Source organism: Mustela nigripes, chromosome 2, assembly GCF_022355385.1.
Source record: "Mustela nigripes isolate SB6536 chromosome 2, MUSNIG.SB6536, whole genome shotgun sequence".
Lineage (NCBI taxonomy): Eukaryota > Metazoa > Chordata > Mammalia > Carnivora > Mustelidae > Mustela > Mustela nigripes.
This window is the reverse complement of record NC_081558.1, coordinates 170,278,113-170,305,558: the sequence shown is the minus strand read 5'-3', so window position 1 is coordinate 170,305,558 and position 27,446 is coordinate 170,278,113. Positions and strand designations below refer to the sequence as shown.

Sequence of the window (27,446 nt, the reverse complement as noted above, 5' to 3'; positions counted from 1 at the left end):
ATCAATCTTATTTTATCGTACTATTTTAGCTGAGTTCTTTTTAGAGTTCTTTCCCCACTATCCACAATTGTACTTAATTTTCTTACTAGCTCCTTCTTTCAAACCCTTCTTTCCATCTCTTACTCCCACATTCTTTATTTCTTTTGTATTTACTCTTTCCTACAGACTTATCATTTTAAACTTCCTTTTTTCCTTACTTCCTTACTTTTGTCCCTTCCTTTTTCTTCCCTCTTTAATATTTTTTTCTATATCTTTTCTCAGCCCAATCTAATCACCACCCTTTTCTTTCTCTATTCTTTTTATTTTATTTTATTTTTTCAGTGTTCCAGAGTTCACTGTTTATGCACCACACCTAGTGCTCCATGCAATACGTGCCCTCCATAATACCCACGACCAGGCTCACCTAACCTCCCACCCCCCTCCCCTCCAAAACCCTGTTTGTTTCTCAGACTCCAGTCTTTCTCTATTCTTAACCTGCCTGTAACCTGCTTACCTTTCTTCTTACTTCCTTTCCATCCTTCATTCATCTTTCTCTCTACCTTCCTCTTTCCTTCTTTCATTCCTCCCTTTCTCCTTCCTCCTTCCATTTTTCCTTACTTGTGTTTTTAAATATTTTTCTATTCCTCGCTCTTTTGTTCCCTTTCTCTTTGCATTTATTTTGTCCAGTCTTTCCTACTGGCTTATGCCCTTTAAAGTCCAATCTGTCTCTCCCTATCACTATCTCTCTCTCTACCTAGCTACCCTACTTTATTTTACTGTCCTTTTTTTTTTACACTGACTATGACTTTTCTCTTTTTTTCCAGCTTTACTGGGATACAATTATATAACACTGTATAAGTTTAAGCTGTCTAATGTTAATATAATACACGTATTTACTGCAAAACAATTACCACTGAAGCATTGGCTTCCATCACTTCCATCACTACCATTTTTTTTCATGATGAGAACATGTAAGATGGACTATCTTAGCAATTTTCAAGTACATAATACAGTATTATTAACTGTAATCACCACTGTGTACATTATTGACCTTACACCCGGAAGTATATACTCCTTGTACAACATCTTCCCATTTCCTCCATGTCCCAGTCCCTGGTAACCTCCACATTAGTCTCTATTTCTGTGAGTCAGCTTTTTTAGATTCCACATATAAGCATATCATGCAGTATTTGCCTTTCTCCATCTGGCTTTTTTCAGTTACTCTAATGCCCTCAATGTCCTGCATGTTCTCACAAATGGGAAGATTTCATTCTTTCTCAAGACTAATATTCCATTGTATATATAAACCACACTTTTATCCACCGTCAACAAACAGGCGGTTTCCATATTTTGGCTACTGTGGGTAATGCAGGATGCATACATCTCTTCAAGATCCTGTTTGCATTTCTTTTGGATATATACCCAGAAGTAGGATTGCTGGATCATATAGCAGTTCTAATTTTAATTTCTTGAGGAACCTACAGAGCGTTTTCCATAGTAACTACAGCAGTTTACAGTATCACCAACAATGTACAAGGGTACGCCATTTCCCCAAATCCTTATCAACACTTGCTGAATTCTGATCATTCTGTTGATGGTCATTCTAACAGGTATGAGGGGCTATCTCAATGTGGTTTTCATTTGCATTTTTGTGATACTGAGCATTTTTTCATGTGCTTATTTGCCATTTGTATGTTTTCTTTGGAAAAAATGTGTATTCACATTCACATTTCTTCCTCTGCCTAATTTTTTTTTAAGTATGATCATTCTTTTTGTTTTTTTTTTTTTTGTTGTTGTTGTTGTTTTGGGGTTTTTTTTGCCTTTTATTTTTTAAATTAATATATAATGTATTATTTGTTTCAGGGGTACAGGTCTGTGACTCATCAGTCTTACGCAACACACAGCGCTCACAACACAGACCCTCGCCAATGTCCCTCATCCAGGCACCCCATCCCTCCTACCTGCCCCCCTCCAGCAACCCTCAGTTTGTTTCCTGAGATTAATAGTCTCTTATGGTTTTTCTCCCTCTCTGATTAGTCTTTGTTACATTTTTCCCTCCCTTCCCCTATGATCTTTTGTCTAGTTTCTCAAATCCCTCATACCAGTAAGATCATATGATAATTGTCTTTCTCTGATTGACTTATTTCGCTTAACATAATACCCTCTAGTTCCATCCTTGTGATTGCAAATGGCAAGATTTCATTTTTTTTTGATGGCTTCCTCTCCCTGATTTTAATCAGACTTTTGCTTTTGAATTCTCAGAGTTCTTTATATATTTTGGATACTGGCCCTTTCTTAGATATGTGGTTTGCAAATATTTTCTCCAGTTCCCTAGGATGCTTTTTCATTTTGCTAATCCAAATGTACCAACCTTTTAGTATAAAAGCATAATTTTCTTTACAAAGACTGCTTGAGAAAGTTTCCCTTTTTAAAAAAGGAGATTTAACACCACCATTAAGGAAAATAGACCTCACTACCAAATTTTCCCCAACACTTGGTTTATTTTGTTACAGGACTATGGAAAAAACTGAAAGCAGGAGTTGCCTATCATTTTTACTACCCACTATTAGGGATCTTAGTAAGAGAACCCTAATTTTATCTAGGAGGCAAGATATTCAGCTTTTAGAGACTCCATTTCCTAGCTTTCTTTGCAAGTAGATGTGTCATCATATGACTATATTCTACCTAAGAAAATGTAAGGTGGCATGCACATCCAAGAAGGCTCCTTAAAAAGGCAAGAGATAGGTGGTATGTGCGCTTTTTTACCATTTTCCCCTTCCTCCTGCTTTCTACCTAGAACACAAACATGATGACTGAAATATGAGCAGCCAGTTGTCCATGAAACAAACTTAAGGATGAAAGTCGTATGTCAGGAATGACACAGTAAAAAAACAAAAGTGACTGGGCCTCTGAAGACCAAAGAAACACTGTATCAGCCCTGTTCAGCCTATCTCTGGATTTCTTCTTCATGAAGGAAAATTAAGTTATTTTCTTTAAGTCACAGCCAAACATAATAGATAATATAAATATATAAATTAGTATTTCCCTGAGCTACTGTAGGAAAAAAATAAGCATTTAGACTTCTACATTCCTTGTCTATTAAAACCTTTCATATGCATGCCTCGTTTTTAAAAGATTTTTATGGGGCGCCTTGGTGGTTCAGTCTGCTAAGGGTCTGACTTCGGCTCAGGTCATGATTTCAGAAGTCCTGAGATGGAGTCCCATGTTGGGTTCTGCACTCAGCAGGGAATCTGTTCTCTGGGAGACTCCCTCTCCCCCTGCCCTTTCCTCCCAATCATGCTCTGAAATAAGTCAGAGAAAGACAAATATCACATAACATCACTTACATGTAAAATTAAAAAAAAAAAACAAACACAAGTTCATGGATACAGAGATCAGATTACTGGCTGCCAAAGGCAGGGTGTGGGTGGGCAAAATGGGTAATGGGGACAAAAGGTACAAACTTAACAGTTATAAATAAGTCATGGGGATGTAATATACAGCATGGTGACTACAGTTACTGTATTACAAATGTGAAAGTCACTAAGTGAGATCTTAAAAGTCATCAATCACAATAGGAAAAAAAACCTTTTGCAACTATGTATGGGGAGGATGTTAACTAGACAGATATTAGGGATCATTGTACAATATACACAAATAACAAAACATGTTGTACATCTGAAACCAGTATCATGTTACATGTTAATTATACCTCAATTAAAAAAAAAAAGGATATGGGAGGAGCGTTGTTACATAGATATTTAACTATAGATTACTATACTTTCTTCTAGGAATTATTATTTTCTTTTAAATCAGGTCTTTGTTTCTTCTAAATGTTATATTATTCCATAATAACTTATTAAAATATCCTAATTAGGAATATCAATTTGTTTATTCTGTGCCTTGTCTTATATATTCTTACTAATATAACTTCCTAATTATTAGATTATTGTAATATATAGCTGTGGATTCCATATGTGGCTCTGCGGGGAGTCCAATTAAAGTTACTTCAATCACATCTTCAGTCTTGGAACAGAAGCTTCCTCTCTTCCATAGTCAATCTGTAAAGTGCTATTTGTGTCTATTTTTCTTCCTCATTTTTTTCATAATTCAATCTCTACAGAGACTATTCTCTTTTGCTTCTTATTTGTTTTCTTGGTGTCATTATTATTCTGAAAGGATTTTAGTTGGGGAGAAAATAGAAAATGTTCTGAGTCTCTGTATATTGCAAGTATAGTTTCCAATCTATTGTGCCTTACTCAGATAAGAAATGGTATAAAAAAATTTCTCCTAACCCCTATGCAAAACCATTTTACATGTTTGTATGCAACATTATAAATTTTCCTTACAGTTCCTATTTTCATACATTTCATCACACCAAAATCTTCTTGCTATCAAAACTTTATTTCTGTTACTTTGAGTCTCTTAATATTACTGGTCATTAAAACAATAGTTATAAAATATATTCAAATAGTCTAATAAAATGTTTTAACTTCTTTTAAAGCTGATTAAAAAAAGTGTTAACACGGGGCGCCTGGGTGGCTCAGTGGATTAAGCCGCTGGCTTCGGCTCAGGTCGTGATCTCAGGGTCCTGGGATCAAGTTCTGCATCGGGCTCTCTGCTCAGCGGGGAGCCTGCTTCCCTCTCTCTCTCTCTGCCTGCCTCTCTGTCTACTGTGATCTCTCTCTGTCAAATAAATAAATAAAATCTTTAAAAAAATAAAGTGTTAACTTGAAATATATTAATTGGGGAAGGTATGTGCTATGGTGAGAAATATATCAATTGGGGAGGGTATGTGCTATGGTGAGAAAAAAATTATAATAAAAGGAATCAAACTTGAAATACATTATTAACCTTAGTTTTACTTAATTTCTATACTGAAAAAATTATGGAAATCTGGCTACAGAAAGGTTTCAGAGTTTTTGCTATTTTATGTTCAAAATTACAGTGAAAAGAAATCATAAAGACAATGACAGCTTACCTTGAAATGGGATCTTAACATACTTTGTCGTGAACTAAAGGAAACATAAAAAAGCAAAAAATGAGTTACCGGTCAATATGTTACTATTCAAAATTTTTCAGGTTTTTTTGTTTTTTGTTTTTTGTTTTTTTCTTTTTCAAACCACAAGCATGTATTCAAAGTCTATACTAAAAGTGCTCAAGGGGTGCCTGGCTTGCTCAGTCCATAGAGCATGCAACTCTTAATCCTGGGGTTGTGAGTTCAAGCCCCACGTTAGGTGTACAAATAATTTTTTTTAGGTGTACAAATAAATTTAAATTTTATTTTAAAATATTCAAAAAAAAGTGTTTAAGCCTTTTTAAAAATAAGCCAAGAAAATATCTCACTGTAAAGACTTAGCTGGGGTTTTCTTGGTAAAGACCTAATTTTATTGAAGAACCCTGAGCATATAATTTAACTCTCAATATGTTCATTTATTAAAAACCAGTAAGACTTTACTTAATGTATCTTTTATAAATGTTTCCTGAATATTATGAAAGGTATAAGACAAAGTCCCAAGAAACTGCCAAGAGAACCCCAAGGTGTCAGTGACTTTGGTAAATAAACCACAAAACAGGGTTTGATTCTTGGCTTTGTTGACATTCCCAGCATTCATCTTTCCATGTTACAAATTCACTTCTGACTGAAAGTGCAGGACAGTTTTTGTTCTTTCTGGTCCTTCTGTGCCAGGACACTAATTTTCTCTAGGAATTTTTGTATATATCTGACCTTAAGTACTGCTTTTATAACAAACTTTCAAGGTCATGGAGCACCTAAAATCTTAAATGTTCCATCTAAAATAGGCTTTTAAATTCATTTTTCCAGTAATGTCAAAATGAATTCAAGGCTATTTATTTATTCTTCAGTTGGGTTTCTCTTCTGATCAATACATTTATGAAATTGTTTACCACATCAGGGGTATAGTCTGTGAGCACAAAACAAAATTAAAAATGGTCTTGGTACATGGCTACCTAAATTAACTACCAACAGAATTCCAAATAAGTAGCAAACAATGTCCAGTGAAACCATAGGATTATTGTGACTCATTTCTTTTTCCAATTTAAAAATTATTTCATATTGCAGTTTATTACATATAAAATTCATATTTCAGAGTCTAAGTCAGCTACTAAAGCAAAATTCAGCCAGAAGTCCATATGAATTAAAAGCTGAGTTTGGGATTCAAATCCTGTCTCTACCACTTATACACAAAGTAAGTAGGTAAATTTAGGTTAATTACTGAACCTAAATTCAATAAGCTCTTATCTAAAGCTGAAATCTTTCAAAAGGAACTATTATCATTAGACACTAACATCTGATTAAGTATATTATCTAATTTAGTCAAATGCACCTTATTATTCTGTAACTTTCACACAACTGCTATATATATTTGGTGTATATTTTCCCTTGCCAAATTCTGAACGTATTTACTAAATATTTAATCTCATAAAATATATCTCATCAAATGTAAATAATTAGTTATAGAAAATGAGTATAAGGAATTTTGCTTTTGAGATTTTATAGACAGTACTACAAATTTATGAACTAGAATAGTGTATCTATATATCTTGGCCTCTACTTTGTCATTATTTTCTCATTCTTCCACAGTAAGTATTCTTGTCCTATATCAAATCTTTCAGCAAGGATCTGATAATTATTTATATCTTTGTGTGATGACTAAGCCAACATGTAACCTCTCCCAAAGGCAAAGCCCTATTCCCAGCAAAAACTTAATCCCCAGTTAGGAAGATAAGACAGATATTTTTGTAAGAGTAAGATAAACCCAGTTCTCTGAAATCATACCATACCTATTTTATAACTTCTTAAAAATGGCCAGTACAGTTCTCTGAACACAATGTTTACTTAATAAACAACTGCCCTACTATCAACAAAGCTGAGAAACAAAAAAATGAAGTGTTTACATCTATTGCAGCATTCTCTACACTAAAAAAAAAAAAAAAATAGTAAAGGTCCAACTATAAAAAAATGAGCTCTAATTTATGTAAATAGCTTCCCAATATAGGTATTTTTTTTAGTTTAGCTAAAATGTAACTATCATGAGAGTGAGAACAGTATCTCCAGTTAATCTACAACGACACATTAGTAGAGACTCATTAAATATCTGGAAAATGACTGAGTTTAATTCTCTTACTTACTCCCCCACAAAAAAGTTCTTTCATTTCTCTGTTACAAAACATTATGAACTGTATCTGAAAAAGGAATATATAAGAAGTCTTTTGGATCCTTGAAAGTTTTAAGACTTTTACCTTTTTCTCTCCCCTTTTCATGTTATTTATTGTTTTTATATGTTAAATTTGCTTATGCTCTCTCCTTAGTAACATACTGTTTTAATATTTACAGAATTCCTCTAGGTCTTTCTTCGTATACACATATTTTACCTGTATATATTTGCTTTGATTTACTAAATCACTTTACTTTAATTAGACATTTAAGTTTTTATTTCAATTATAAGAATTGTTCCAACAAACATGAAACAAATTTTGAAAACCTACTTTATGACATTTATTGAATATCTGCACTCCCCTACTACTTCTAATAGTAAATATTGGGGCAACCGAAATGTTTCAACAGTCAGGAGTTATGGACAACCCAAGTACCCCAAAATAGATATATAAACTAACTTAATAATGGTAAGTTACAAAACAGCATATATGTCATATACTTCTGCTTTAAACATAATATGCATATCTAATATGAAGAATATGGAATGATATTGACAGCAGAGTTGATGTCAAATATTTCTGGATAAGCAAGATTATAGATATTCTTTAAATTTTTCTTAAAATAAAATAGTTTCTTTACTCAATTATAATTTTTTGTTTGGTCTTATTTTTTGCCCACAAGTCCACCTAAGTATGATATACAGTTAATAACATTAACTAATAAAAACCCACTGCTGAATATTTATGTTGGACTTTCTCCACTGACTACTCAATTATTATCATATATTTATATTGTTTAGCTTTTCACCATTACAAACAACTTAAAAGAAGAAAAAATGATTAAACTGAATCTAAAATAAAAACGTAAAATGGGAGGGGAAGGGAGAAACATTATAAAAAGTGAATGAAATTCCTTAAAAGAAAATAAAGTGTAAAACCATCCCAGGCATGCCCAAATCATTAATATCTAAAAGCTACTGATCAGAGAATATTAAACAAAATTGCTCTTGTGTTTTCAATCAAAGCAATTTTAACTATATTACAAGCTACCATTATTTGTAGATCCCAGATTTTGCTGTTTGTATACATGAATTAGGCCATCCTCCCACATAGTCACCAAGTAAACATCTACTTTATGTCTTAAATCATGTGCCTTCCCTGTGAAGTCTTCCGGGATTCCTCCAGACAGATATTCCCATATGCACCCTTCTTGTACATATTTCCATTTAACATTTTATCATAATGTAAATATCTATTTATGTGTCTGTCTCTTCAATTAGACTACAAATTCCATGAAAGGAGAGTGTATGTCTTACCATTTTATTTTCTCGGCCCTATCCCTAACATACTGACATATTAATAAAACTTTTGGGAGAATACCTGAGTTATAATCTGACATAATCAATGCAATTCAACTAGCATTTCACATGCTTATTTAGGATTGAACCATTTATGGAAGGTGTAAAAGCAAATAAAAACATGGCTCTTCACCACAAGAAGCTTAAAGGCCAATGGAGAAGTTCAGGCAAAAATATAAACAATTATAAACCCACAGAATAAATCTTACAACAGATGTACAAACAAAGTACTCTAAGTATACAGTAAAGGAAGAAGTTAGTTCTGGCTAAAAGAGAGGAATCAGGAAAGGTTTCCTGGAAGAGGAAATATTTCAGATAAGCCTAAAAGGATGGTTAGAATTTTAACAGCAGAAATAGTAAGAAAATACAGAGACATGAGTAAAATACAGTCTAGGAATTACTCCTGGAGATCTTTAAAGAAATTTGGGAATTTGAAGAACTCAGTTTACAATTTAAAGCAGCAAAATGGGATTTCTTCTTTTTGCTCTCAACTATACCCTGAATAAAAATTGACTTTACCACCAAGTAAGTTTAAGAACTCAATGAGTATCAATACTGCATATTATCTTTTTCATACATGATCTTCATTAAAATAGCTGTGTCAAAGATATAATTTTAGGATGTTCCCTTATGATTTTAGGATTTCCTCCAGTTAAGGTCATGTCTCAAAGTAGGTATAATGACATATTCAAAGTGTCCCATATAAAATTAATCTCAATTCCATTTTCATTTGTATTTTTAAAAAAGACAATCTGTAAATGTCTTGTCCATAATCCAAAACTGAAAAAACAAAAATTAAATATACTTACTGTAACACAACCTTTAGAAGCTCCTTTTATTTTACCAATATAAACAGAAGTAAATATAAAATCCAGTTGCAGGTCCATCTCATTACTAGGTATAATACAGGAAATGTTTTCCATGACAGGATTATATGGACATAATTCAGATGAAGCCTAACAGGAATAAATTATAAAATGCATATAACCCTAAATATTACACAAATGCTGACAATGATTTTCAAAGTCAAATACTTCTTTAAATTGCTATTAATGAATTTGTGAAAGATTTTATACTGTACTTGTAAAGAAATCATTATCTATATTTTTTCTTAAAAAGCATATGATTTACCTTGAAAAAACTACTCCTAATAATTGAATCTTAAATTAATTACATAGGTCTAAGCTCTAGAAATATATCTTTCTCTGCATCAAAGCCATAATTTCAAACTTAATATTCCCTAATAGGTTTTATTCAATTTTAGCTCAACAGAAATATATTAAGATTTATATAGTACCTTAGTATGAAATGAGTTTCTAAATATATTATCTCTTTTAATCACAACACCCTGTGAGGTAGTTTGGGTTCTGGTTATTTTTTTTCCATTTCATAAGTAAAACTAATAGATGTTTCGATTGGTTAAGTGACTTGCAAAGGTCATGAAGTTGGTGTGAAGCAACATTAAGTCAAATCCAGGTTTCTACCTGCAGGTCAAGGGTTATTTCAACCATGTAAAATTGTTTCATACACCACGATGATGCTCTTAGGTAATGCACTTGAAGGCATGTAAGTGCCTAAGAACCATCTGTTATATCAAATACAGAGAAAAAAGAATTATATTGTTTAGCTTTATGTTCTTTATGTTATATTGTTTACTCTATGTTCTATGTCTGAAAATAACTAACCAGTTGCCCAAAACCTCAAAAATTATACCACTTCCACTCAAACAACTATAGAACTCTGCTTTTAAATTACAATACACTATTGGGAAGTATTAGCAGCAGCTGTTTCCTACAATCTCTTCTGAACTTTAAACTGCTTTCAAATGACTTTTTCAACTCCACATTTGGCTAGCCTTTGTGCACTATTCCCCTTTAACCCTAACATCACTAACGACCAAATAAATGACCACTACAGCAACTATGCACGTGTACTTACTCTTCTTCTACCTCTAGAAAATGTGATTAATCCTCATGTGAAACATGTAGCACCCATTATTCTTAACCCAGCTCACAATGCCATTTATCTGCCCAATAAAAAATCTTTATCATTATCTCTTATTGCTCACTCTAAAATTCTTCTTATCCCTTAAAGAACAGATAACAAATCAACTACAGGGACTCTAATCAGTCAGACTAATAACTGTGTGTGTGTTTTAAGTGATAAAATGAGAAGACAGGATAAAAAGAATTCCTTTTTGGGGCCTCAAATTTTGCAAAGACTAAACTAAGTGCTTCCTAAAAATGGCCAACCCATGTTTCTCATAACTTCATTTAAAACTGGAAACAAGGAAAGGTGTAGAGATGTTAAGGTATGCTGCCCTATAGGTCTTAGTAGGTCTTCACATTATTTTCTGCCTGGGTTGTAATCATATTCCATCAGTTCTACAAAAAGTGTTATTTTCTTACGATATGATCATTCATACTGCATTATGAATTTACATGCTGCCCAGGAAACTATAACTCATTGAGACATTTGAACTCATTATCAATAATGACATGGTTTTTATTACCAATACAACTAAGACATCAAGTAGGCTACTGGCCCAATCAAGCAAAAATGGTTACATTTTTACAAAATTTCCCAACACAGATGCTAAGCTGATCTCTATATAGAGCACCAAGGCAATAAAAACACCAGTGAAACAATAATCAGACCACCATATTTTTTTTTTTTATAGAACTGACCCTATTCTTCATCACACCTTAGAGAATAACAGCTTCTGACATTATTAAAAAATAAACCAACAAAAGTTTTACCATAATTCTACACTGGTGGTCACTGATAATCATTTCTTTAAAATAGGATATTAAAAGGATGATAATAAGAATACTGACAATAAATGATTTGAACCTCACTTTAGAGCTATACTTTCTAAAATACTACGTCAAAACACAACTGGCTGACATTAAGCCAACAAGGCACTTCCATTTGTTATCTTCTGTAAGAAGGAAAAGACAAAGGACTTACCAAACTGCTAGGTTTGTGACACTATTCTAAATGCTTTCATATGTTATTTCCTTTAATACTCCAAATAATTTTGTGAGGTAGATATTATCAACCTCATTTAACATATAAGTTAACTAAGACTTAAAGAAGTGACTTGCCCAAATGACAGAGGTGAGATTTGCACACAGGTCTGTGATCTCCAGAAACCATGTTCTTTCCTCTACATAATCCTACCTTAATTGCATGTGAGGAAAAGGAATAAGTTCAGGTAGCCACACCACTGGAAGACCGGACAGATAAATATGGGAAACTGTTCAATTCTAGGAAATGTTTTGATAAAGTAGTTAAATGTCTAATCAGAATCATTTTTTAAAAAAAGAAAAAGTATGCAAGTCATAGAATATTTAGACTGAAAAAATATAAATGACCAAAAAAAATTCTTTCACTTCAATAAAATTACATATTTTCAAACCAATATGAAAATTATCTCAAATTTAAACTAGGAAATCTGTAATTTTTATTATAATATTCTGCTTGATGAAAGAAACAGTTGTTAGTCAGTAGTACATATTTCACTGCTAATTATGAGAAAGCAGAAATAAATTACCTGTACAGATTCACATGTAATCAATGGAAGTTCTGACAAGGCTGATTCAGAAGTATTATTTTCATTAGTGATGACATGGTCTTGCTTAGGTTGTAATTTAAGAATTTCTGAACTTTTATGTTCAACAGGTCCTTCTTCATCACTGGAAACAACAACTAAAAACAAACAATTGTTTTTTAAATGTGTCACAATAAACACACTTCAAAAAGAAAACTTTCTAATTCATGCAATATACCTTTAATAATCCCATTAAAATTTAATCATCTAAGTTGGTCCAACTTAGAAGCTGGACCACCATTCATTATCTGATTTATACTAGTTATATACAATATTTCCATATCAGTGCTATTGTTTAGCAGTTACCTGCAACCTTACTTTCTGGAGGATGAAGATACTTAAAAATGGATAAAGCCATGAGAAAGAACTTAGGGAAAAGTTCTGGCGAGAATAATAAAAATGTATTGTTCCAGCACTCTAAACTGTACTTAAAAAATTAAATTTAAGATTAAAATGTTAAAAAATAAATTGTACTTTAATGCTTGTTACATTAGTTGCTTCCAGGAGGAAGCAAAAAAAGGTTTTGTGTACCATGTGAGTATATCACATACTTGAACATTAATTAAATCAAAATTAATGATAATTATTATATAGCACCTAAACTCTGCACTTCAACTTCATCAACCAACAATAATAATGGCTCTTCTGGAATCCTTTTTAAAAACTACTGAGATGAGGGACTCCTGGGTGGCTCAGTTGACTCAGCGCCCAAGTATTGGTTTTGGCTCAGTTCATGATCTCCTGGGTCATGGTATTGAGCATCTCAGCACATGCCCAGAGGGGAGTCTGCTTGAAGAGTCTCTCCCTCTGCCCCTCCCCCAACATGTGTGTACGCGTGTGTAAGCATGCTCTCTCTAAAATCAATAAGCAAATCTTTAAAAAAAATTACTGAGATAAACTATAGTTCACAATTCTAAAAAAAACAAAAACAAAAACAAAAAAAAACCCTACTTCCAAGTAAACTGTATTGTTTACCTAAACCATTACAAAATTTATAAACAAAGTCCCAAAACCCCAAGTTTTCTTTTCCTCAAGTTAATATATTCCACAAGGATGTCATAAACAGCTAACACCTCAGCAAAATTTGAGAGGTAAAATAAAACAATTAAATAAAGCAGAGAAAATTTAAAAACATTATTATCCTACTGTTACTTACTTGGTTCAACTGATATCAGAGATTGGTTCCCCTCATTGTGTTCACTTAAAATGGGCTTTTCTATTGTATTCAACTCATCCTTCTCAAGCAGGGTAGAATTCCCCACAGTATCAGTGGAAAGAGAGTTCTCAAAAGTTTCAGTGGTTGAACAGTCAGAGGTACTTTTGGGAGCAGCACTCAAAGCCAACTCCTGACTATTAAGTAAGGATAGTTTAGCAATATCAGTTTCTACAGGTTCAGGTGTAATTTCTTCAAGCACTTTTGAGTCTTGATGATAGTTTTCACTTGGCTTCTCAAATTCAGCAGATGCTGCTGAGTCATTTTCTTGTATTTTCTGAACATAAATGCATACAGAAAATTAGCATTAGTCAGATTTGGCTAAAGAATTTTTGAAAGTTTAAATTCTTAAAGGAGAATATAAAAGTAAAAATATCATTTCTATAACAAAGGAATAGGAAACTACATAATTATACTATATTACTATTGCCAGGGTCTCCCAAGTAAAAAGACAGAATTTGGTCTGTCTGATCAGACATCCAAACATTTTTTTAAATGCTGTGATGTGGAAATTCCCATATTTACAAGTGGTTCAGATGGTCTCCCACAACCTAGTCAACTTTAGAATAAGAAAAATGTTTTTAACAGTTTTATTTTGTAAAAGTAATAAAGCTAAATGACATCATGTGACTTTATCAACAAAAGCAAAAAAGTAAAAAGTTAAGAGGCTAACAATTTGAAAAAACTATCAAATCAATCACTGCCTTCACATCTCTATCACCATTTAAATCTAAACCTGTAATTCAAAGTTACTGAAAAGTCCTTAAAAGGCCTTGTGAATGAAAGGGAGTAAAAATATTCTCTTCTTTTACTTCTATTAACTGTTCACTAAGTTTTGAAAATAGTGTGTGTTAATAAGTATGGTAATTCTTCACTTTCAACGAATTCCCTAAATCCTAGGTAGAGTCTTAAAGAAGTTGGTAAGTAAATTACTACTAAAAGAAATCTGGTAATAATTTTACTCAGTGTGTGAAAAAGCAATTGCCTGGACAGTATGAATGGAGCATTAATAAAATCTGGTCAAAATAAGGGAAAATAAAAGAGAACAAGTCCACCAGATATCTACCAAAGAAGTGCTATCAGAGAAGAGTATTTTTAACTTTACTTGTTCATAACATCTGAAATTTGTTTCAATAGCTATATTACTAAAAAACATTTAAGTTATTTTTCAAAAATCAGAGAATCAAAAAAATAGGCAAAAAATAGAAAGAAATCTAAAGATAAAAATAGATTGTTATAAGAACATTATTTGGTCACAGTCAATTCATTTTTGTCATAGAATAAATTATTTCATATGATATCTAAATACCTCTACTTACTATCTGTTCTGCTGACTCATACAAAGCAGAAGTAGAATTATGAGAACCAGGCAAATTACTTCTAAGCCTTTTCTTTCTCTTCCTGGAAGTCAGGGCAGGTTCCACTTTTGAATCAGAAAATGTATCATCTTTATTTCTGCTCCCATCTTCAAGATGATCACAACCTCTACTTCCACTACTGAGCTCTTAAAAAATAAAAGAAACAAAAATATAGCCAAACAGTAAGGAAAGAATCCCTTTTAAAAGAGCTCGGATAAACATCATCAAAATTGCTGTACAACTTCCAAAACTAATCTAAAAAAAAAATTCACCATTACACTTTCATACTGACATGGATGAATGTAAAGAAATACCCTATTTTAAGTTGCCTACACAAAGTAAATGTTCATTGTACAATAAATACAAAGTGAGGAAAATATATATAAAAGGAGTATTCTTTAGTAACCAAAGCAAAACAAGCTATATTTTTCCTTTTCCTACAATTACATGTGATCGTAATACAAAAAGAGGGGGAAGTGACAGTAAAGTTTAGAAAATTCACAGTTTAAAACATCTTGATAATTCATTGTGATTTTAGTAATTAGTTGTCTTTTTAAAATTTAAATGTTATATACATGTATGTATTTTTTTAAGTGAAAAGAGACAGTACTTATGAGTATTAACCACTGCTCTTTTAAATGGAGCCAAGGGGAAAAAAATAAAAATAAAAAAAATAAGTAAAAGGAGCCAAGAGACACCTGGGTGGCTCAGTAGGTTAAGCATCTGCCTTCAGCTCAGGTCATGACTTCGGATTGAGTAACATTGGGCTCCTTGCTCAGTAGCAAGCCTGCTTCTCCCTCAGCCTGCTGCTCCCTCTGCTTGTTCTTTCTCTCTCTCTCTCTCTCTCTCTCTGACAAATAAATAAAATCTTTAAAAATATGAATGAATGAATGAATGAAGGCAAAACATTTAACCTCAACAGCAGAATATAATGTGTGATCATTCACAAAGCTATCAATTTAATTCAGTTTCTTCTATTTAAAAATCAAGATCTCATTTTAAGTATCCAATAAATCTACTCCCCTATAGATAAAGAAATGTTCCCTTCTGTAAATCAACAAAACATTATTTAAAACCTATGTCAATTATTACTAAAAATGCTTAGTATTTCAGTTATCAAATATATGTACTATACAAAAATACCTTCCAAAAGGTTCTACCTTACTAACTAAAGGTCCTCCTGAATTCTACTGCTTTCTGAATCTACATACTCAAAGTATATGTAAACAGAGTCCCAAGGCAGCTTCTTTGAATTTATTTTTTTTTTAAAGATTTTTTTTTTTTTTAAGATTTTATTTATTTGTCAGAGAGAGGGGGAGAGAGAGCAAGCACAGGCAGACTGAATGACAGGCAGAGACAGAGGGAGAAGTAGGCTCCCTGCTGAACAAGGAGCCTGATGTGGGACTCCATCCCAGGACGCTGGGATCATGACCTGAGCCGAAGGCAGCTGCCCAACCAACTGAGCCACCCAGGCGTCCCTGAATTTATAACTTATAATTCATGTAACACTTACTGGCCTGACCTTTCTGTTCACTCAAAATTCTTCAATACTACCCACCTTCTCTTCAAACTGTTCTTGCCCTTATTCTTGCTGCATAGACACCTAATAACTGACATTCACAGTATCTCTTGTCATTCTTTAAAAGGCAGGCATTGGTTAGGATTGAGAGCAAAATGCCAAGATTGTCAACAGTCTTCCAATTTCCAAAGAAAATACTCTTTGCTCTCTCCCCCAGAAAAATAAAATATCCTCCTAAACATAGTATTTTGAAAAGCACAATTGCTTTTGTTTGCGGGGCGGGGGAGTAAACTTTGTAAACTGGAAAGGGAGTCAAATACAATTTCTACATACAACTTCTCTATCAAACTACATTTTCTAAAAATAAATACTACAGCAAAAAGACTGAGGAAATGAAAGGGGCTTGAGAAAAACCCTATTATACAGGAGTTTTCGCTCAAACAGTTTCTTTGCTTTTCAAACATCAGCCAAGACTATCTCATAGAAAATAAGAATAAGTTAGATAGGGCTTGGCATTATAAAAATAGGATTCTACCTACATAATATATACAATTTAACTCACACATTTTACTATATGTAAAATTAAAGAAATGACAAATTCTTGTAAACTAAAGAATATTAAATATTTCCAATACGGGGTGCCTGGGTGGCTCAATCAGTACAGCATATGACTCTTGATCTTGGGATTGTGAGTTTGAGCCCCAAGTTAGCCTCTTAGTTAGAAATTACTTAAAAATAAAATCTTTAAAATACGTGGGGGGGGGGGGCACCTGGGTGGTTCAGTTGGTTGAGCAGCTGCCTTTGGCTCAGGTCATGATCCTGGACTTCCAGGATCGAGTCCCGCATCGGGCTCCTAGCTTCTTGGGGAGTCTGCTTCTCCCTCTGAGCTTCTCCTCTCTCATGCTCTCTCTCACTCATTCTCTCTCAAATAAATAAATCAAATCTTTAAAAAAAAAATACTTGTGTGTGTATGTTTGTATAGTACCAATATATTATTTTCATAAAAGCAAATTCTATAAGGCAAACAGTACACTACGAAAGAATGGTACTCTTGGAGTTGAATTCAGAATTCGCATTAATTTATGGGCTTATGTTAAAAAACAGGTATGGGGTTTTTTTAACTGACGGTGCCTAAATGGCTCAGTCAGTTAAGTGTCCAAATCTTGATTCTGGCTCAGGGTCATGAGACTGAGACCCACATCAGGCACTAGGCATGCAGCCCACTTAAGATTCTCTTTCTCTCTTTCTCCCCCTATTTGTTCTCTCTCTCAAAAAAATTTTTTTGATAAAAAATAAATATTAAAAAAGACTCTCCTTCTCCCTTTTCTCTTCCCCCTTTTCCCTCTCTAAAAAACAAAACAAAACAAAAACTGGTATTGGACACAAATACCCATAAGATGGAAACAAGTTTCCATCTTATGGTGAGTGAGTTTCAATCAAGTTTCAATAGCTACTTTTCTTAAAAAAAACTTTATCTCTGAAGAGAACTTCAGGGGTACTAAGGAACTATAAAGTGTTTCTGTTTTGTTTTTTTTTTAATCATGCATTTTTTTCCCCCTGCTATGTCTAAAATTCCACTGTGACTTTGAAGTAATACTCAAAGGTAGAAATCAGAAGCTTTTTATTCAACTATTCCTATTCTATCCAGGAAATCAGTAAAATGTGAGGGTTTACCAATGGTGTCTAGAAAGTACGTGAATGGAGACCACTTGTCCAAATACTTTTTATTTGGTTATTAATGAGAATATTTTGGGGAAAAGTACAATTCATAAGAAAATAAATGTCTTTCATTATGTGTAGCTAGTGCTTAGTGACCAATTGAAAGATTACATCTACAGTTACAATGTTTTCTCTACATTGCCCTTGTAAGAGCTGAAGCTGGTTATTAGTCTAGTTTCTTTTTAAGATTTCCTCTTCTATGAAAAAAGGCTACTAGGGGCACCTGGGTGGCTCAGTGGGTTAAAGCCTCTGCCTTCAGCTCAGGTCATGATCCCAGGGTCCTGGATCGAGCCCTGCGTCAGGCTCTCTGCTCAGCAGGGAGTCTGCTTCCCCCACCCCCTGCCTGCCTCTCTGCCTACCTGTGATCTCTGTCTGTCAAATAAATAAATAAAATCTTTTTTTTTTAAAGGCTACTAAAAATTGTAAATAGCTGTGTTTCAAATAAAGTATAAAGAATTTTTGCATAGTGTCATTAAAAAAAATCTTTTCTAGTGAATAATTTATAAAATCATTCAGAAAACAAAATATCTCAACTAGTTTCAAGTAATCAGTAATCCAAGAGACCCTTAAAGATGTTAGTTCCACATCTGACTAATGTAATAAACTGTTTTGGTGCGAATTTTTGTAAAATTATTTTAAAATCTTAAAAGAAAGACAAAAAGGAGAAAAGAGGTCAGTTCATTAACCCTACATGCAAGGAGGCCTAAAAAGAATTTTCAGAAGTCTGGGATGTATTTACCTTTAAATTTGCTAATAGTGGCTTGTATTGGCATCCTCCTAGAGTTGAGAGAAATTCTAATGAATAAAGAATGTATGTCATAGGAGGATAGACAGTGGGAAGCTAACAATAATAATCGAGTTAGCAGTGATATGAATTACCAGACATATCCATGTAAACAACACTTACAAATAGCTGAACTAACGTTCTAAGTGTATAGCTGTATATCCAGCCCCAACAATAACAACAAAAAGAAATAATATTCAAATTTAACTTATAGATTCAGTAAATAAATCTAGAAATGTATACCATAGTGTACAAATAACAAATTTAGCAATTTTCTTTGTGTTGCTAAATGTACCTCCCTCTACTTTCACAAATCCTTAAAATGTAAGATTAAATAAAGTTAACCATAACTTAAAAATTATTAGAAATGCAAAAGATAAAAATTCAAATGAGAACAAATTTTCAAGGTTCACAAACCTTTAGGTTGAGCATCAGACATTATAAGAGAAATGCCATCGTCTCTTTGCTTTTCTTTAGGGTGTGAAGCCTGCTTTGCATAATTATTATCTACTGTCTTACTTGATTGGGAACCCCTGCAAAAGAAAATATTTATATTCATCTCTTCTATATCCAAATGAATTAAAAATCCAGTTGACTTATATTCAAGATAAAAATCCAGTTTTACAGGTTACATATACAGTCGCATATAGCGGCATATATAATCTGCACAGAAGAAAGAATATTGAACTAAGATTTGAGAAGTAAGTTCTCTTCCCTATTTTACCATTAAATTTTCCCTATTCTTTTGTGGGGAAAAAAAATATATGGACACCACGGGATTGGGCACATGCAAAATGAGCAAAAGAATGATACAGGTATTAAATACATCAAAGAGGTTTAAAAAGTAAAAATTCCATGAAGAGAAGTACATGATAAGCACCTCTATATGTAATCAAAAAATAACCCAAAGGGAATTGTTTATATGTTTCAAGCATGGTTCACATATTAAAAATTAAGTACAAAATAAAGTTTGGAGTAATAAATTTTACCCTCAGAAGGAATAATTTATATTATTAGGTACCCATTAAATATATAAAATAGAAAGTTGTATGAAAAACAAGTTTTGATATAATGAACACAATATTACTATAAATGAAAACTTAATACAATATTAGTAAGAGATTTCAGCACCCTACTTTGAGCAATGGATAAATCATCCAGACCCAAAAAAAAAAAAAAATCAAGAACACGTTGGACTAAAACCATACATTAGACTAACTAGACTGAAAATGCATCTATAGAACATGCCATCCAATAACACCAAAATATATAATTCTTCTCAAATGTATACAGAACATTCATAATCATATGATTATGAATTATTAATCATATGATATACCACAAAAAAAGTCTTAGCAAGTTTAATAAGATTGAAATCATACCAACTATCTTTAAGCACAAAAAATATTAAACTAAAAATCAGTAACAGGAAAAATCTACAAATATATGTAGATTAAACAATATGCTCCTGAACAAGTTGTCAAAGAAAAAAGCAAAAAGGAGATCAAAAGATAACTTGAAGCAAATAAAAATTTAAGTACAACATTTCAAAGTTTACTGAATACTGCAAAAAACAATTCTAAGAAGGAAATCTGTAGTGATAAATGCCTAAATTAAGAAACAAAAACTCCAATAAACAACCTTCCTTTACACCTCATGAAACTAAAAAAAGAACTAAGGCCAAAGTTAGCAGAAAGAAGGAAATAAAGATCAGAGCAGAAATAAGAAAAACAATAGAAAAGATCAAAATTTCTTCTGTTAATTCTTGTTAATTTTGGGTGGCTTAAGTGGTTAAGCATCCAACTGTTGGTTTTAGCTCAGGTCATGATTTCATGGGTCATAGGATCAAGTCCCACACTGGGCTCCATGCTCAGTGGGGAATCTGTCTGAGATTCTCTCCCTTGCCGCCTCCCCCCCTTGAGCATACACTCTCTCTCAAAAAATAAATCTTTAAAAATACATATAAAAAAAGAAGATCAACACAAGTAAAACCTAGTTTTTTGAAAAGATAAACAAAACTGCCACACATTCTAATTTCAAACTATATTACAAGGCTATAGTAATTAAAATAGTATGGTATGGCATGGCATATAAAGAGACTCACAGGTCAAAGAAACAGAATTGAGAGCCAGAAATAAATCCACACATACATGGTCAATTAATTTATGGCAAAGGAGACAAGAATATACAATAGGGAAAGGAGATTCTCTTTAATTAATAGCATTGAAAAAATAGTTACATGCAAAAGAATGAAACTGGACCCCCATCTTACACCATACATAAAAAAATGAATTAAAACATTAAAACTGCTGTACTTCTTGTTTTCACCAAAAAATAAAAATAAAGTTCTGTGTTGTCTAGGCTAATAAAAGGTTGGGAAATCAAAAAAAAAAAAAAAATACTGTAAGCCATCTAACTCCTAGAAGAAAACATGGGGGTAGGCTCATTAATATCAGTCTTGGCAATGATTTTTTGGAATTAATACCAAAACAAAGGTCATAAAAGCACAATGAACAAGTGAGACTACATCAAACTGAGTAAGGAACAGGCAAGGCTAGGTAGGAAGAGACAAGAAGGGAACTCATGTCCGGGCTCACAGAAATCCCAGATGTGGAGAAATGTTACAGATGAGATATTAACCAAGGAGAAGGGAACACATTCATTGTTCTAAACAGAGACAAAATAGGCTCATGATATTTACCAGTCCACCATTTTGGTTTAAATATAGACAAGATATTCTCATGAAACTTAGAAACCCACCATGTATTGACAAATTTACCAAGTTCCCTGGTTAGTTTTTTATAAAAGACTGGCCATAACAGCCCTCAGTGACAACCCACTCCAGATCCTTCTCCCTCTAGAGAGCTTTTTTCTTTCCTTTCTGTTCTCATCTTCACTTTATAAACCTTCACTTCACTCTTTTGTGTCCACAAGATTCATTCTTCTACTCTTTGATACAAGAACCTTGCAACCCTACAACAAAACCAAAAACTTCTGCTCAGCAAATGAACCCATCATCAAAATGAAAAGGCAATACATGGAATGGGAGAAAATATTTACAAACCATATATCTAATAAGGGGTTAATACCCAAAATATATAAAGGACTCCTACAACTCAATAGAAAACTTTCCATTAAAAAAACCAGGCAGAGGGGAGTGCCTGGGTAGCTCAGCTGGTTAAGCACTTGACTCTGGATCTCAGTTCAGGTCTTGATTTTGGGGTGCTGAGTTCAAGCCCCACTATAGGCTCTATGCTGGGCATGGAGCCTACTTTAAAAAAAAAAATGAGCAGAGGAACTGAATAGACATTTTTCCAAAGACATACACATGGCCAACTGGAACATGAAAAGGAGTGTAACATCATTAATCATCAGAGAAATGTAAATTAAAACCACAATGAGATATCACCTCATATCCATCAGAATGATTATCAAAAAAACAAAAACAACAACAACAAAAAAGTGGTAACACACATTGCAAGAATGTAGAGAAAACATAACCCCTGAGCACTCTTGATGGGAATGTGGGAATGTAAACTGGTGCAGATACTGTAGAAAATACTATGGAGTTCCTCAAAAATTCAAAAATAGAACAGCCATATGATCCAGCTATTCCACTTCTGGATATTTATGTTCAGAATCAAAATCATTATCTCAAAAAGATATATGCACCCCCTTGTTCAGTGCAGCACTACTGCAATAGCCAAGACATGGAAACAACCTAAGTGTCCACTGACAGATAAATGAATGTCGAAAATATGATACATACACACAGGAATATTACTCAGCCACAAAAAAAGAGAAGTCCTCCATTTGCAAGAACATGGATGGGACCTGAGGACATTATGCTAAGTGAAATAAGTCAGAAAGAGACAAATACTGTATGATCTCACTTATATGTGAGAACTTAAAAAAAAAAAAACAGGGAGTGGCCAACAGCCTGCAGATAAACATACCTAAGTCTTATGTAACTACTGCAATAAATCCTTCATCCATGACTCTCCATCTGTCAGAAAAACATAGTACAATAGTAGGAAACACAAAGAGAATAAAAAAAAACTACCAGACATGGATGGACGAGCTCAGAACCAGATCAACAAAACAACTCCTACATTTCAACTGCTACAATATTTAAACTGCTACATTTCAGGATACCTCTCAGGCAATTCCTTGCTCTTCCTCCTGCAAAAACAATGATCCTAGTCTCCCTTCTCCCTAGTCTCCTGGGTCCTCCTCACCCTGGTATGATGCCAACACCCAATGGGGGGACCCTCCCATGCCAATGATGGACCCTCATCCTCCTGGGATGATGCCAGTGTACCTGCTTCTGGAATGAGGCTACCTCTGGGAAGCCACATGCCCATGATGCCTGGGCCCTCCTATACATCCCATGATGGTGCCCACTTGGTCAGGAATGACTCAAACAGACAGATAAGGAGAGATGGGAACCTCTTTATATCTATTTTATGTTACTTGTTCTACTTCACCAGAAGATCATGGTATTGTGACTTTGGGTGTTTTCTAACAGCAAGACAAGAAAGACTTGCTCCCCCTTCCTATCAAAGAGAATAGTTTTTACAGGGGAGTTAGTAGGAGGAAAAAAAAAGTAGTTTTCATTTGTATTGTGAAATGTGAAAATAAAATTGTCAACTCTTTTAGTTAAAAAAAAAAAAAACACTTGGGGGCACCTGGGTGGCTCAGTGGGTTAAGCCTCTGCCTTCGGCTCAGGTCATGATCCCAGGGTCCTGGGATCGAGCCCTGCATCGGGCTCTCTGCTCTGCGGGGAGCCTGCTTCCTCCTCTCTCTCTGCCTGCTTCTCTGCCTACTTGTGATCTCTGTCAGATAAATAAAGAAAAAATCTTTAAAAAAAAAAAAAACACTTAAATACAGTCACCAGATTGGTAATTGTAGAGGATGGGGAGGTTGGAGAGAAGTGGGTGCAAATGGATGAAGGTGGTAAGAAGGTACAAGTTTCTAATTGTAAGGCAAGTGCTAGAGTATAATGTACATGCAATATGGTGACTATAACAATAGGGCATGTACATTTGAATGTTGCTAAGACATTAGACCTTAGAAGTTCTCATTACAAGAAAAAAGTAACTATACAAGCTGATGTTAATTAGATTTACAATGTTAATTATTTCACAATACAGACATATATCAAATCGCTATGTTGTACACCTAAAGCTAATACAATGTTTTGTCAATGATATGTCAACAAAATTAATTTTTTAAAATAAATTGATAGAAACCATTGGGAAAACAATTTAGTACTAATTAAAATAGCCAAAAAATGAATGAAATATTTACACACAATACTTTCACTCACAGTAGTTTTTAATAAAACTCATGGCAGTAGAAAAATCTGTGAAATAAAAAACTATATAAAATTATTAACTATATCATTTTCTAATAATGAAATATATTATATAATAATTGCTGCATTTAGAAAAAAATCAGGTACCAAGAATAAATCTAGTATCCCTGTACAGTAAACTATAAAACATACAAATGACCACAGGAGAATTGTGGAGTAGGAAGCACCTACCATCTTGCCACCTAGACAATGGCCACACTGGCAGAATATGTCTGATATAACTGTTTTGGTATTCCGGAGTTTATTGAAAGCTGCAACTACTAGTCAAGAGGATCAACAGTAAATTGCAGTTAATTTCAGTCAATCTGAGCTGCAAAGTTAGTAGCAGTGACCCAGTCACCTACCACTAGGAACAAAGCAAGCAGCAAAGCCCAAGTTCCTAAAATAGGCTGTACAGCTTACAATTACCAAGGTAAGCAAGAAGGACCTTATTCTCCAAATACCGAGAATCTGTATTCTCATTAACAATGGCGGTTTCTGCTCATGGATGAGGAGACATAGAGAAAGGCAGCCATTGTTGCAACAACCACCACCAATGTTACAACACATTTCCCATATAGCTAAGAGCACTTCCGGGAGACTTAAAGGGCTAGCACCTATTTTGTTTTATCTGTACCTCCTTTATTTTTCCCATTTTCTCCTTTTGGGAACCAAATTTTTAAGGATTACAGTATTATAAAATAATCACATATACAAAGGAATTCAAAAAGTCACAAAAATACTAGGGAAAGGCATAAACTCAGAAAAGACCTGGGAAGATTTTATGTTTACATATCAAGCTGATGTGTGGGAACAGAAATAATGAAAAACAGCAATTAAAAAAAAAGAAGGAAAAAAGGGAAGAAAAAAAACCAGCAAACCCTTGGGAAGGGGAAGAATCTGATTTCCTGACTTACTATATTATAAGATTCAACAAACAAACAAACAAACATACCACAAGGCATATAAACAAACAGGAAACCATGGGATGATTCAAAGAGAAAAAAAACAAAAAAACAAAAGAACATGTCCCTGGGGAAAAAAATCCAGAAAGCAGACTCAATAGACAAAGACATTATAACAACCATCTTAAAGCTTCTCAAAAAGCTAAAAGTCTTGTACAAAGTCAAAAAAGTGATCTATGAATAAATGGAAATATTAAAAGATGAAACATATTAATAAACCAAAAGGAAATTCTGGAACTAAAAAGTATAATAACTAAAATGAAAAACTCATGGGGCACCTGGCTGGGTCAGTTGGGAAAACATGCAACTCTTGATTTTGGGGTCATGAGTTCAAGCCCATGTTGGCTATAGAGATTACTTAAACTTTAAAATAAATAAATAAAATGAAAAATTCATTAAGAGACTCAAAAGCAGATTTGAGCAGGCAGAAGAAATAGTCCCTGGATTTAAGTAAAGGGAAAAGAAATAAAGATAACTTGAAGATATGATCATAGAAATTATCAAATCTGAGGGACAAAAAAAAATTGAGAAAAGTCAACAGAGCCTAAGGGACCTGTGGGACACCAACAAGTAGACCATATATGCAACACTGGTACCTCAGAGGGAGAAAAAATAAAGGAGCAGAGAAATTACTAAAATAAATAATCACCAAAAAATTTTCCAAATTTGATGAAAGACATGAATACAAACATCCAAGAAGTCCGAGGGACTACAAGCAGAATAAACTCAATGAGACCTGTACCAAGAAACATTAATGATCAAGTTGTCAGAAGATACAGGCAAAGGGAGAATCTTGAAGGTACCAAGAGAGAAGCAACTCCTCATATAACAGCGATACTCCATGCACTCTCTCATCAGTAACCATGGTGGCCAGAAAGCATGGGCATATTAAAGTACTGAAGGAGATAAGTGTCAACCAGAAATCCTGTATCTGGCAAAACTATCTTCTTCTTCTTCTTCCTTAAGTTATAAAGTTAGGTTGATGATTTGAGATATTTCTTCTTTTTTTAATGCAAGCATCTACAGCTATATATTTTTCCTTTGGCATTGCTTTTGCTGCATCTCATGTTTTTATTTTCATTCATTCCTAAGCATTTTTTAATTTCCTTGTGATTTATTCTTAGACCGACTGGTTGCTTTAGGTGTGTTTATTTCCACCAATTTTTGAGTCTTCCAGTTTTCCTTCCATTAATGATTTCTAACTTCATGCCATATAGTCAGAGAAGAATGGGAGAAAATATTTGAAAATCATATTTCTGGTAAGATATTAATATTTGGCATGTAGAGAGAACTACTAAAACTCAAAAGTAAAACATAACGTGATTCATTAAAGGGCAAAGGACTTGAATAGACATTTCTCCAAAGAAGATACATGAATGACCAATAAGCACATGAAAAGATGTTCAGCATCACCAATCATTACAAAGTCCATATCAAAACCACAATGAGATATCACACCACACCCATTAGGACAGCTATTACATAAAAAAGAGAAGAATGAGTTTTAACGAAGATGTGGAAAAACTGGGACCCTTTGCACTGCTAATGCAATGTAAAATGGTATGGCTGCTATAGAAAACAGCACAGTGTTTCCTAAAAAGATTACTATTAGAATTACCATATGATCCAAAAATTCCACGTTTGTGTAGATATGCAAAAGAACTGAAAGTAGAGGTAGAGACACCTGTACACCAATGTTTATAACAGTGTTAGTCACAATAGCCAAAAGGTGAAAGCAACCCAACCCCCCAAAGAAATTTATACCAGATTCCAGAAAAAAAAGGAATCAGAACTTCAATTAGGAAAATAACCTCTAGGCGGTTGTTCTGAATCTGATATCTCATATAAATCACCACAAATTAAAATACCACCTAGCTAACCTATTTCTATACTTGAGACTGAAGAGGTCTTTCCAAGGATAAACTAACATATTCTACACAATAAAATTTTAAATTTATAAACTACAGAAGATACTATGATCAAAGTAGAATTGATAAGTAGGAAACTTCAAGAGATTTTTACAACGTGTTATATAACAGAGTTAATAACTTTAATAAGTTCTTTAATAAGTTCTTACAAGTCAGTAAGAAACAGATGGAACACCCCAATACATACAAAGACTAAGCGAAAACTCACATAAATAGAAAATCCATCTTCACTAAAAATAAAAAATGACTGAAATGAAAGCAATTTCATATGAACAGTTATATTTATTTTTGCCAACAGGTTATCAAAAAAACTTTTCAATGATAACATTTAATTCTGGTTAGAATATTAAAAAATGACACTATAAGAATTTATAAAAAATTTTTATATGTTTATAAAAAATAAAAATTTTTTTAAAAATTATAAATCAAGAGAAAAAAGGAAATTAAAAGGAAAAAAAGAATTTATAAAAAATTT

General features: G+C 33.3%; 1 protein-coding gene across 5 annotated transcripts in view; it reads right to left on the bottom strand.

The window, feature by feature from the left end:
• SENP7 (SUMO specific peptidase 7) overlaps window positions 1-27,446 on the bottom strand; it is a 155,726-nt gene that overhangs the window by 37,239 nt on the left and 91,041 nt on the right. For all 5 annotated transcript variants that reach the window (XM_059392060.1, XM_059392062.1, XM_059392063.1 and 2 more), the window contains 6 exons: window positions 19,140-19,255; window positions 14,662-14,846; window positions 13,286-13,619; window positions 12,073-12,227; window positions 9,326-9,472; window positions 4,961-4,994 (listed from right to left, as the gene is read on the bottom strand). In XM_059392060.1, coding sequence (XP_059248043.1) covers window positions 4,961-4,994; window positions 9,326-9,472; window positions 12,073-12,227; window positions 13,286-13,619; window positions 14,662-14,846; window positions 19,140-19,255 — 971 coding nt within the window. The remainder of the gene's footprint in view (window positions 1-4,960; window positions 4,995-9,325; window positions 9,473-12,072; window positions 12,228-13,285; window positions 13,620-14,661; window positions 14,847-19,139; window positions 19,256-27,446) is intronic.